This window comes from Tupaia chinensis, unplaced genomic scaffold (assembly GCF_000334495.1).
Source record: "Tupaia chinensis unplaced genomic scaffold, TupChi_1.0 Scaffold000387_1, whole genome shotgun sequence".
Classification (NCBI taxonomy): domain Eukaryota; kingdom Metazoa; phylum Chordata; class Mammalia; order Scandentia; family Tupaiidae; genus Tupaia; species Tupaia belangeri.
Window position 1 is genome coordinate 2,531,354 of NW_006159889.1, and position 11,763 is coordinate 2,543,116.

General features: G+C 56.9%; 3 protein-coding genes across 4 annotated transcripts in view; 2 read left to right on the forward strand and 1 right to left on the reverse strand.

Annotated features, from left to right (window-relative positions):
• Window positions 1–42: 42 nt before the first annotated feature.
• PLK3 (polo like kinase 3) lies at window positions 43–4,716 on the forward strand (the record flags this gene model as incomplete). Of its 2 annotated transcripts, none has more annotated exon segments than XM_027773920.1 (15): window positions 43–194; window positions 359–466; window positions 553–669; window positions 819–948; window positions 1,039–1,126; window positions 1,980–2,075; window positions 2,179–2,377; window positions 2,468–2,591; window positions 2,739–2,830; window positions 3,069–3,162; window positions 3,299–3,382; window positions 3,461–3,623; window positions 3,759–3,888; window positions 4,006–4,119; window positions 4,195–4,716. In XM_027773920.1, coding segments are annotated over 15 exon segments (2,168 nt in total), but the record flags the coding sequence as incomplete, so codon positions are not given.
• On the reverse strand, window positions 4,701–6,062 carry DYNLT4 (dynein light chain Tctex-type 4). The gene is made up of 3 exons (XM_006153797.2): window positions 6,025–6,062; window positions 5,521–5,578; window positions 4,701–5,394 (listed from the first exon to the last, which is right to left on the reverse strand). Exon 3 carries the CDS (start codon window positions 5,381–5,383, stop codon window positions 4,730–4,732), a length of 654 nt encoding a protein of 217 aa, XP_006153859.1. The 5' UTR covers window positions 5,384–5,394; window positions 5,521–5,578; window positions 6,025–6,062; the 3' UTR covers window positions 4,701–4,729.
• Window positions 6,063–6,654: 592 nt separating this feature from the next.
• Window positions 6,655–11,763, forward strand: part of BTBD19 (BTB domain containing 19) — a 10,691-nt gene continuing 5,582 nt past the window's right edge. Inside the window, exons 1-3 of the mRNA XM_006153800.3 lie at window positions 6,655–7,734; window positions 9,022–9,235; window positions 9,366–9,419. Coding sequence (XP_006153862.1) covers window positions 7,649–7,734; window positions 9,022–9,235; window positions 9,366–9,419 — 354 coding nt within the window. The 5' untranslated portion in view covers window positions 6,655–7,648. The remainder of the gene's footprint in view (window positions 7,735–9,021; window positions 9,236–9,365; window positions 9,420–11,763) is intronic.

An 11,763-nucleotide genomic window follows, 5' to 3' on the forward strand; every position in this document is an offset into this window, starting at 1 on the left:
GTCCCCCCCCCCCGCCCCCGTCCCGCGGGGCGCCCGCCCCGCCTGCGCCCCCGGCAGGACCCGGGCCGCCTTCGAGTGCCTTGCCGGGACCTGAGCAGGAGATGCTGGCTGGGCCACCGACGCCAGATCCTGGACGTCTCATCACGGACCCTCGCAGCGGCCGCACCTACTTCAAAGGCCGCTTGTTGGGCAAGGTGGGCCATCTGAGAGCTATCTGGGGATACTAGCGGGGCGGAGGGCTCGGTCATGCTCTTTTCCAGCACCGGGCGGTGTGGGGACGCTTGACCCCGACGTGGGGACATCCCCGGGCCAGACCAGTCTCTCCTGGAGTTCCTGGCCTGATGCTCCCTCCTCATAGGGGGGTTTCGCCCGCTGCTACGAGGCCACTGACACCGAGACCGGCAGCGCTTATGCGGTCAAAGTCATCCCGCAGAGCCGCGTCGCCAAGCCGCATCAGCGCGAAAAGGTGGGTCCAGGCCGGATGGACGAGATGTGGGGTGGGGTTGGTGCGGTGGGAACCTGGTAGGATGACAATCCCTCGCCCCATCGCAGATCCTAAACGAGATTGAGCTGCACCGAGACCTGCAGCACCGCCACATCGTGCGTTTTTCGCACCACTTTGAGGATGCTGACAACATCTACATTTTCCTGGAGCTCTGCAGCCGAAAGGTGAGGAATGATGTGATCGGGCAGGGATAGGGACTGAGGACAGAAGGGAGCTCTTAGGACCCAAAGCTGGGGCCCTGTCCGTTCCTCAGTGAGCACAAGAGGAAGGGTCAGGAAGAGTTTACTGGGGCTGAGGCAATGGCTCTTTGTAGTCCCTGGCCCACATCTGGAAGGCCCGGCACACCCTGTTGGAGCCAGAGGTGCGTTACTATCTGCGGCAGATCCTTTCAGGCCTCAAGTACTTGCACCAGCGGGGCATCTTGCATCGGGACCTCAAGCTAGGTGAGACTCCTGGGCCATCAGGATGGGGGGCTGGGGAGGGAGGAATGGAAGGGAGAAATCAATTTGGCACCCCTCTTTGTCCTCATCCAGGAAATTTTTTCATCACCGAGAATATGGAACTGAAGGTGGGAGATTTTGGACTGGCAGCCCGGTTGGAGCCCCCAGAGCAGAGGAAGAAGTGAGTGTTCAAGGCAGAGGGTGGCCACAGATGATGTGTGTGATAGTGAGTATGTACGTGGGTGGCCAGGTGACCACCTGATGTGTGCATGTGATAAACAGGGAAGGGTGATGGGTTGTTTGTGTATGCGAAGGTGCAAGAGGCGCCCCAGGTTACTGGAAATGCTGCAGAGACTGAGGGTCCTATGGGTGAGTGACACAGGTGGGACAGGCGGCCTGTGTCCCTGAGACGATTGGGGATGTAAGGATTCTTGGAAGTTATGACTATGTGTGGATGGGGAAGGGCGATAAAGGCAGTGTGTACGTGTGTGAGAGAGCTGACCGAGAGTGTGGAGATGGCAGGACATGGCGCCGTGTGTGTGTGTGTGTGTGTGTGTGTGTGTGTGTGTGTGTGTGTGTGTGTGTGTGTGTGTGTGTGTGTGTGTGTGTGTATGTGAAGACCCCGTTGTGGCCATTGGGTGTGTGTGTCACAGAAAACATGTGTGGCAGATGAGGTTTATGGGGGCTGGGACAGCTGGTGTTGTGTATGTGGCATGGACCATGGGAGATGACAGTCTCACGGGTTTCTGACAGACAGGGTGGAAAGGGGAAAGGGATCAGTGATGCGCCCTCCGTATGACAGAGGGAGGAGGGTCTGGGGTGGGGGTCAGGTCCAACCCATCCTGCAGAGCAGCTGAGCAGCTGGGCCAGGCGGGTGGGTGGGGACTCAGCTGCCATCCCTGCATCTATTGTCCCAGGACAAGCAGGAGCTCTCTGGCCTTTGGTGACAGGCAGCTGCTTTGTCTGGACTCCCAGCGGGGGCAGGGATGGGCTGGGTCTGAGCTTCCCCTCTCCTCCTCCCTACTGTCTTTCAGGACCATCTGTGGCACCCCCAACTATGTGGCCCCAGAAGTGCTGCTGAGACAGGGCCATGGCCCCGAGGCAGATGTATGGTCACTGGGCTGTGTCATGTGAGTCCCAGGGTCAGTGACAGAGAGGTGGTGGGTGCATGAGTGGTCCCTCACATAATGGGGGTCCACTCCTCTACTTCTGACCGTGTATCCTGCCTCACAGGTACACACTGCTCTGTGGGACGCCCCCCTTTGAGACCGCTGACCTGAAGGAGACGTACCGCTGCATCAAGCAGGTTCACTACACGCTGCCTGCCAGCCTCTCACTGCCTGCCCGGCAGCTCCTGGCTGCCATCCTGCGGGCTTCACCCCGAGACCGCCCCTCCATCGACCAGATCCTACGCCATGACTTCTTTACCAAGGTCTGTGGCTCCAGACACCTAAGTCCAGTCTGTGTATTTCCAGGGAGTTGTATGGGGTCTCTTCTCTGTTCACACGGCTCCCCTCCCCAGGGCTACACCCCCGACCGGCTCCCTGTCAGCAGCTGCGTGACAGTCCCAGACCTGACACCCCCCAACCCAGCTAGGAGTCTGTTTGCCAAAGTTACCAAGAGCCTCTTTGGCAGGAAGAAGAAGAGTGAGTCTGGGGTGTCAGTGGGTCGGGGGTACAGAGCAACCTGGGGTGTGGTATGCAGACAGTTAGGAAGGCCTGCCTCTCTGCCAGCCCTGTGGGAGGCAGAGAGGCTGGACAGGATGTTTAGGCCATCTCACCCCTCACCCCCAGGTAAGAACCACCCTGAAGAGCGGGACGAGGTCTCCCGTCTGGTGAGCGGCCTCATGCGCACGTCCATCGGCCATCAGGATGCCAGGCCCGAGGTGAGGTGCCCACGTGGTCACTGTTCCCCTGACTCACCCCAGCCTAGCAGCTGAGGGAAGCCCGGATAAAAGAGGCAGGCGAAGCATCCAGCCTCGTGGTGCCTAATTGGCTGTGTCTCATTAGCCTGGCGGGGTTGACCTGGAGTGGCCTGGGAACCAGGGCAAGGCTGGGTCACGGACTCCCCAGGATTTGGATTTTAGGACTTTTCTCACTCCCTTTTCCTACCTAATCTTCCAGGTTCCAGTAGCTTCCGGTCTAGGCCCTGTCAGCCTGGTAGAGACAGCACCTGAAGACAGCTCACCCCGTGGGACACTGGCGAGCAGTGGTGACGGTGAGGAGCTGGAGAGGATGGGAGGCGCTAGAGGTTGCTGGGGCTGAGACCAGCCAGCAGGGGAAGGGCTGGGCAGAGGGGCATGACCTGGGTCCTGGGCGGCTGATACCTAAGCCCCAATGTCCCATCCCTTCAGGGTTTGAAGAAGGCCTGACCGTGGCCACGGTGGTGGAGTCAGCCCTCTGTGCTCTGAGGAACTGTGTGGCCTTCATGCCCCCAGGTACGCTTGGGGTCTGGTACATGTCAATGGTGGTGGGAGGTCAGGGTCAGCTCCTCACTTCCCCCTCTCACATGACAGCGGATCAGAACCCGGCCCCCCTGGCACAGCCAGAGCCTCTGGTGTGGGTCAGCAAGTGGGTGGACTACTCCAACAAGTTTGGCTTCGGGTATCAACTGTCCAGCCGCCGCGTGGCCGTGCTGTTCAATGATGGCACACACATGGCCCTGTCAGCCAATCGAAAGTGAGTGCTGCCCTGGGGCACCTGTATCCGAGCTGTGGTACTGAGCGAGGCTGCAGCTTGATGGGGGGTGCCTGGGGTCTCAGGGGAGGGGTGCTGGTGCAGGGCTCGCTTTGACCTCTGCTTCCCCCCTTGCAGGACTGTGCACTACAATCCCACCAGCACGAAGCACTTCTCCTTCTCTGTGGCTGCTGTGCCCCGAGCCCTGCAGCCTCAGCTGGGCATCCTGCGGTATTTCGCCTCCTATATGGAACAGCACCTCATGAAGGTGTGGGGCTGGTGGGCACGCTGAGAACTAACCGCCTGATCCTTTCCCATCCCCTTTGGTGGGGGGAGGCCAAGGGAGACATGGGTGGGGAGAAACTGACTCACGTCCATGCTCCAGGGTGGAGACCTGCCCAGTGTGGAAGAGGTGGAGATGCCTGCCCCACCTTTGCTGCTGCAGTGGGTCAAGACGGATCAGGCCCTCCTCATGCTGTTCAGTGATGGCACTGTCCAGGTGAGAGAGCGCTCTGGGCTTGGGGGAAGGTCTGGGAGGTCAGGGGCTGGGGCAGGAATTGAGCCTGGGGCCCAGGCCTTGGTCAGTGTTGCCTTCTTGTACACAGGTGAACTTCTATGGGGACCACACCAAGCTGATCCTCAGTGGCTGGGAACCCCTCCTTGTGACTTTTGTGGCCCGAAATCGCAGTGCTTGTACTTACCTCGCTTCCCACCTGCGGCAGCTGGGCTGCTCCCCGGACCTGCGGCAGCGGCTGCGCTACACTCTACGCCTGCTCCGGGACCACAGCCCCACCTAGCCCTCTCTGGGGAGCAGGCACCACTTAAGCCCTCAAGCTGGGCCTTTGTGACCCTCCCTGTCCTTTTGGTGCCTCACTGGGGGCTCTGGACTGAATCCCCCAGGGAATCAGGGACCAGCTTTACTGGAGTTGGGGGCGGCCTTGTAGTCTCCTACCCCTTCTCCAAGATAAGCCCGAGCCTTAGCCCCCAGCTAGGGGGCATTATTTATGGACCACTTTTATTTATTGACATACATTTATTTATTGGGATGTGAGCCCCAGGAGGGCCTCCTCCTGGGATAATAAACCGTTTTGCAGAACTTGGAGGTGTCCTTACTCGCAGTAGAGCCCGTGAACAGTGGCCACGGCAAAGAGTGAGGCGTTGGTGAAGGTGGCGGAGATCAGCCCATCTCGAGCTGCATCCCAGAGCGCTCGGCTGACCACGCGCACACCCTGGCCTGCGCGTGGCCCCAGCACCACACAGCACACCAGCTTGTAGCGCGGCGGGCTGAGCTCGCGCAGGCGCACATGCACCTGCTCACAGAGCTCCCGTGCCAGCCGTCCAGCTTCTGAGCCAGAGTAACTGGTATCCTGCAGCCCCGCTGCCAGCGCTGCCTCCAGGGCTTGCTGTGCACGTGCAGCCTCCCAGCGCTCCCCAGGTGCAGGCTCCATGCGGTAGGAAGGCACCATCCGACGGGCAGGTGCTAAGGGCAACCCAGAGAAGCTGATCCTCGAACCTAGAGGAGGCACTGGGCCCATGGATGGTCGCCGACCCCCAGGACCCATACCAGGCCCCGCCAAAGAGTTTCTGCGTGAGAAAGACGCTGCCAGCATGGAGCCACGCCGGGATGCCGGGCCCAGTCCGGCGGGTTGGGCCTCATCAATACTGGGCAGGCGGCCTCTGAGCCTCACCGGTGATAGTTTCAGCCCAGAGTCTTTGGCAGCCTCCTCCTCCTGGCATCCAGGGGGCAGAGACCTGCCAGCCATGAACCTGCAGGCTAGAAGACTCAAATTTAGGTGTTCCCTTCAGTGCCAGCTTTCTCTATCACCTGTCTTTTGCTCAGTTGAGGTCAAGGGATTTCACCCCTACTCCACCCCCACCCTGCTCCCCCTCCCATTCTTACCTGTGTTTTTGGAATAGTGGGAGGCTGCTGGGTTCCTAAGTGTTTAGAGGGTTAAGGACTGTTAGGGAAATAAACAGGGGAAGAGATGCTGATTAGACTGACCCTGGGTGAGACCCTGCCTGGTGAAGTCCTTTCTCTTGAACATTATGGAGCTTGCTAGGGAGCTCCGAGTCCACTTCCTTTCTTCCACCTGACTTCACCAGCGGAAGCAGGGGATGGAACTAGTCTGTCTCAGCCTGGACAATGGAAGTAATGCCCCAAACCCTAGACAGGGGGGTTGGACAGACCCAGCTCCTAAGCCCTCAGATCCTTCTAGCCAGGAGCATGGGATCTAATCATTCACCATCCCTCTGCTCTCTGTGGCCAGCAGAAAGACCTCCCACAACCAGCTGAGGCTGGTGACTCAGGAAGCGCTTTCTGCCACTGCTTTTGGCCTCTGACCCTGCCTCTCCCAGCATCAGTTCCAGGATGGCCGTCCACTCCTCCAGAAACTCCCTTAGGCACCTGAGTCACCTGCAGCCTCCAAGCTCCCTCTGGTTCCACAGCCTGGCTTGGCTGGCCTGACCTGCAGGTGGGAGGGGAAGGGCCTCTGTTGTCGGGTTGCCATGGGTTGCTTGAGCAAGCTCTCCTCCCTCCCAAAGTCCTCCCCTCCAGGCCCTAGCTTAACCGGAGTGTTACTGCTGTGAGCAGGAGCTGATGGGGTGCCCCTGAGTCGGCAGGGAGAGAGGTGGGCAACAGGCTTGGAACTTGGATGTACTACCACAAGGGTGGTGACTGTGGAACAGGTTCTTTTTTTTTAAGAATTATTTTATTTAACTTTATTTACTATTATTATTATTTTCCAGTTTGATCAGAGATAGACATAGAGGGATGGGGGAGTGAGAAAGCAAATCACCAAGTCTGGGACTTGAACCGCGTCATCCATGTGTGAGTCCAGCACCTTTAACCACCACACCACCTGCTGGCCCCCTACAGGGACAGATCTTCCAGAGGGCTTCTGGTCAGAAGGTGCCCTCCTACCCCAGGGCTCCTGCACTGCTGTCCGCTTCTCTTGTGAAATGGCTGGATGACTGGCCATTTCTGAACACGTCACAGAGGCCTGGGACATGGGGAGACCTCGAGACCGTGGGGGTGGCTACTCAGGAATCCAGGATCTGGCCCACAGGAAGGACTACGTCATGGCTCTGTCTCCTGTCAGCCTCAACAAGGACAAACATTTCCGCTCCAGGCCCAGAGCTAGGGTGTGGCTTGGAGGACTTCCTCAGTTCTGGGCTGAGTGCGGGGGAGGGGAGTCCTATTGGCTCAGCTGGCCAGAGCCAGGCCTGACAGGGTGGTGACTGAGGGTGACCCTCCTAACCCTTGCAGGCCACACCTCTTGCATGCCCAGTACCTAGATGGTCCCCACCACCACCAGTGGTGTCACATTACAGAGATACCAGAAGCTATGATGCCTGTCAGCTGACACTGCCTCACCTAAGCTTCCCCACCAGGGACAGGACTCCTCTCCCAAACAAGCCAGGTCTTGGCCCTGAGAAGTATCCACTGGAGTGAGGTTTCTCTGTATCGAGGGGATTCCTAAGCCTGGCTAACCTGATCCTGTGGGGAGGGGAGCCTGGACAGAGGAAACAATGCCTGGAACCCTAGCCAGCAGCATGGAACCCAGTCTCCCACCACCCTTCCGCTCTCTGTGGCCTCCCCACAAGCAGCTGAGGCAGGGAGGCAGGAGCTGGAGTGCTAGGACTCTGGGGCTCTGCTTAGGGGCCCTCCAAGGCCAAAGTTTTCCCCGGGCTGCAGGGAGCTGGGCGGGGCCTCCTCTCAGGCCAGGCTCCAGTTTCCATGGAAACCCACCCCAGCGGCTGCCTGGGCAGCTCCCAGCCAGGGCTCAGCCAGCATCAGCCTCTACCCGCTGGAGCCTCGGCCTCTGCCGGCCCCTCCCTATCCCTGAACCTCAGGCATCTGAAGGCTTCTGGAACCCCGGCCCTTGGCACTCCATCCCTAAACTTAGCAAATTGGCCTCCCAAGCTGCTGCCCCTCCCTGTGGCTTTCCTAGTCTGGCCAGCTCTAAGCCTCCCGCAGACAGACATCGGCCCAGGCCAGGCCACCGCGTTCCCCCTTCCCCAGCACCCCCATGGAGACCCTGGGACTGCTTGTGCGCGGGGAGCCTGCACCCTTTTCCACAGCACTCCGGAGTCTCATCAACAACCCCCGATACAGGTGAGGGCTGGGCCTGCGGGTTTCCCCAGCTGGGTCCCCTGGGGCCCCATGACACTGCGGAGGCCCAGGGGAAGAGGCATGGACTTAGGACTTAGCCCTGCTCCCTGGTGAACTCAGACTGTGGGGAAGTCAGGGGACACCACTGGTGACGATTTCCGGAGAACAGAGGCCCACACTTGTGGGCGGGTGCTGAGGTTCCCCTGAGCAGTGGGAACCTCGGCCTTGGGCCTGGGATTCAGAGGCTCCAGGAAGCTCTTCCTTCTCTGGATCTTGGGCTGCTGGCAGGGGTAAAACGAGTCCTAAGTGGTGGGCTATATTGATAACCTGGGGTTCCATCACCTCCAGCATTTGGTGTTGGGGCCTCCCTCCTTGAAGAGGGCAGAGGAGGAGAGGACCCTGTTCTGGGTCCTGGGGATTCATGAAAGGAACAAAGCTCAAGGGAATGAGTCAGAGCCCGACAGGAAGTAGCTCGGGGAGCTGCCACCCAGGATGTGAGGGGGGCCTGAACTAGGGGAGAACAGACAGGGCAGACTGGTCGGCAGAACTGTCCCCACTGCCTCAGATCCGGGCTCCTCCCCAAGGGCGGGTCCCCTGACCTGCTACTTTGGGGGTCACAGTCTGGCCTGAGTAGTGGGAACCTCAGGACCTGGGACTACGAGGTTCCAGGAAGCTCGAGCTTCATCTCCTGCCTCCTGCCCCTGCCTCATTAGAGGCCCAGAGGTTGGGGCCGGAAGTGATCATGAAGATGGAAAATGTGGTCTGGCCTCACAGTGGAGCATTGAGGCCGCGTCTACTGCCATGTCTTTTTGCAGTCACCGCATGCACGCTCTGCACCCCACACAGCCTTCTGCCTGGAAGAGGCTGACAAAGCTGTTTGCAGCCAGTGGAGGAGGAGCTGAGAGAAGCTTCCCTTCCCCTAAGACTCAGGCTGGGGAGGCAGGGGTAGGCTTGCTTGCAGCACCCCTGGTGGCTCCCCAGTAATCAAGCAGTCACCTCCTCTGAGACCTGAGGTTTGGGATTCCCCTCCCACTTCATGGCTGGGAAGCCTGAGAGATAGGAAATCATTTGCCTGCTGTATCATAGGGCGGAACTGGGACTAGAACTCAGGCCTGTGTGTCCTGTGCCTTCTGCTGGGCGTACTGAGTTCTGTCTCTCACATTACAGACAGGGAAACTAAGGCCCAGAGTGGGCAAAGGCAAAGCCCAAGTCCAAGCCCAAGCTGCACTCTAGACTCTGGCTTCCGCTTCCCTGGATCTCTGCCCCTCTCTCCGCCCCTCTCTCCCACAGTGATGTTCGCTTTGTGGTTGGTCAAGAACAGCAGGAGGTATTTGCCCACCGGTGCTTATTGGCCTGTAGATGCAACTTCTTCCAGCGACTTCTGGGCACAGAGCCAGGCCCCGGGGTGGCTAGTCCTGTGGTGCTGAGCACTGTGCCAGCTGAGGCCTTCCTGGCAGTGCTGGAGTTCCTGTATACCAACAGCGTCAAGCTGCACCGCCACTCTGTGAGCCTACCTAGCAGGAGCTGGGGTGGGAGAGGCTGGGGGCGCAAGAGGCAGAAGCTCGCCCATTGTGCTGTGTGTGCAGATGGGCAAAGGAAACGCCCGCCTGCTCCCTCAACCACCTACTCTGCAGGTGCTGGAGGTGCTGACGGCGGCAGTGGAGTATGGGCTGGAGGAACTGCGAGAGGTGGGTTTTTGTGCCAGACCCCTGCCTCATTTCCTGCCTCCCATGGGCTCGGTTCACACCTTGCTTCACCCACACTCTGTGCCCAGAGAGAAGTATGGGTATCTCTCCAGAAGATCTGTGCATGCCCTGTGTGTGCTCTGGGGCCCTGGTGGGTATTTATGGCTGGTGCTGTAGACACAAAGATTAGTCAGCCTTGATTCTGGTTCTCCAACGAGAGCAGACCAAAAAATGAAAACACTTAAGCAAGTGGCATAAGAAGTGTGACAGATGAGGTTAAATAGTGCGGAGACTGTGTGGAGATCTTTCCAGTCCAGTCACAGGGGAGAGGAGGAAAGACTTCCTGGAAGAGTATACATTTGTGTTGGATCTGGTTTTTGTTCAAAAGGAGAGTGGGAAGATGGCATTCTAGTCACAGAGACGCCAAGGGAGCTAGTGAGACATTTAGTGTGGCAAGGTGAGACTGGAGAGGGTGCCATGGGTTAGCTCATGCAGGGCCTTCAAGAGTTTGGACTTTTGGGGATCAGCAGTTAGCGTAATGGCTATGTCGCTGGACTCCCATGTAGTCAACCGCGGTTCACGTCCTGGACCCGGTGGCTTAAAACTCACGCTGGGCGCATGTGCGTGCGTGCCCAAGATCCCGAGAGGAAAACGGAGGAGAAGAGATTGCAGCGTGGCCATCCCCACTGTGGGGGTGATTTCTCACTTTCTGTCTCTCTGTCTCTCTCTGTCTGGCAAGTGCACGTACCCTATTGCTAAAACCTCTGAAAAAAAAAAAAAGAATTTGGCGAGTGCACGGTACTTTCTCACTTTTTCTCTCTCTATGCACACTGGCAAAAAACTAATAAACGAAGGGCCAGGGACCAACAGATGGCATAATGGTTATGTCACTGGACTCCCACGTAGTTGACTGTGGTTTGCGCCGTGAACCCAGTAGCTTGAAACTCACACCAGGTACATGTGTGTGCATGCCCAAGGTCCTGGGAATATGGAAGAGAAGGGATTGCGGTATGGCTATCTCCCCGGGGGTGATTTCTCTCTTTCTGTCTCTCTAGAGAATGCATGTGCCCTATAGCAAAAACCTCTTAGACAAAAATAAGGGTCAGTAGGTGATGTGGTGGTTGAGGCACTGGACTCCCACAGGGCCGAACATGGTTCAAGTTCCAGACCTAGCAGCATGCTTTCTCACTTTCTCTCTTTGTGGGGTTGATTTCTCCCTTTCTGTCTCTCTGTCTCTCTCTGTCTGGCAAGTGCACGTACCCTATTGCTAAAACCTCTGAAAAAAAAAAAAAGAATTTGGCGAGTGCACGGTACTTTCTCACTTTTTCTCTCTCTATGCACACTGGCAAAAAACTAATAAACGAAGGGCCAGGGACCAACAGATGGCATAATGGTTATGTCACTGGACTCCCACGTAGTTGACTGTGGTTTGCGCCGTGAACCCAGTAGCTTGAAACTCACACCAGGTACATGTGTGTGCATGCCCAAGGTCCTGGGAATATGGAAGAGAAGGGATTGCGGTATGGCTATCTCCCCGGGGGTGATTTCTCTCTTTCTGTCTCTCTAGAGAATGCATGTGCCCTATAGCAAAAACCTCTTAGACAAAAATAAGGGTCAGTAGGTGATGTGGTGGTTGAGGCACTGGACTCCCACAGGGCCGAACATGGTTCAAGTTCCAGACCTAGCAGCATGCTTTCTCACTTTCTCTCTTTCTCTCCATGTCTCTCTCTGGTCAGATTAAAAAGTAATAAAAAAGGGACCAGCAGGTGGCATGGTGGTTAAGGAGCTGGACACTCCCACATGGCCAACCAGGGTTTGAGTCCTGAATCTGGTGGTTTGCTTTCTCACTTCCTCTCTCTCACTCTCACCCTCTGGCTCTCTCTGGTCAAATTAAAAAAAAAAAGATTAAATAAAATAAAATATTAAAAAAAAAATCCTCAAGACAGATGCTTCCAGCAAGTAAAAATAATAATAATAAAAAAATGACAACAAAAAAGCAAGGCAGGACCAGCAGGTGGCATGGTGGTTAAGGTGCTGGACATTCCCACATGGCTGACCACGGTTCGAGTCCTGGACCTGGCAGCTTGCTTTCTCAATCTTTCTCTCTCTGGTCAAATTAAAATAAATGAATGAATAAATAAAATAAATAATTTAAAAGAAAAGCAAGGGGTCAGCAGGTGGTGTGGGTGGTTAAGGTGTTAGATTCCTACATGGCCAACTATGGTTCAAGTGCTGGACCTAGCAGGTTGCTTTCTCACTTTCCCTTTCTCTCTCTCTCTGTCTGTCTCTGTCTCTCTGGTCAAATTTAAAATAATAATAATAATAACAAATAAATAAAATTAAATAA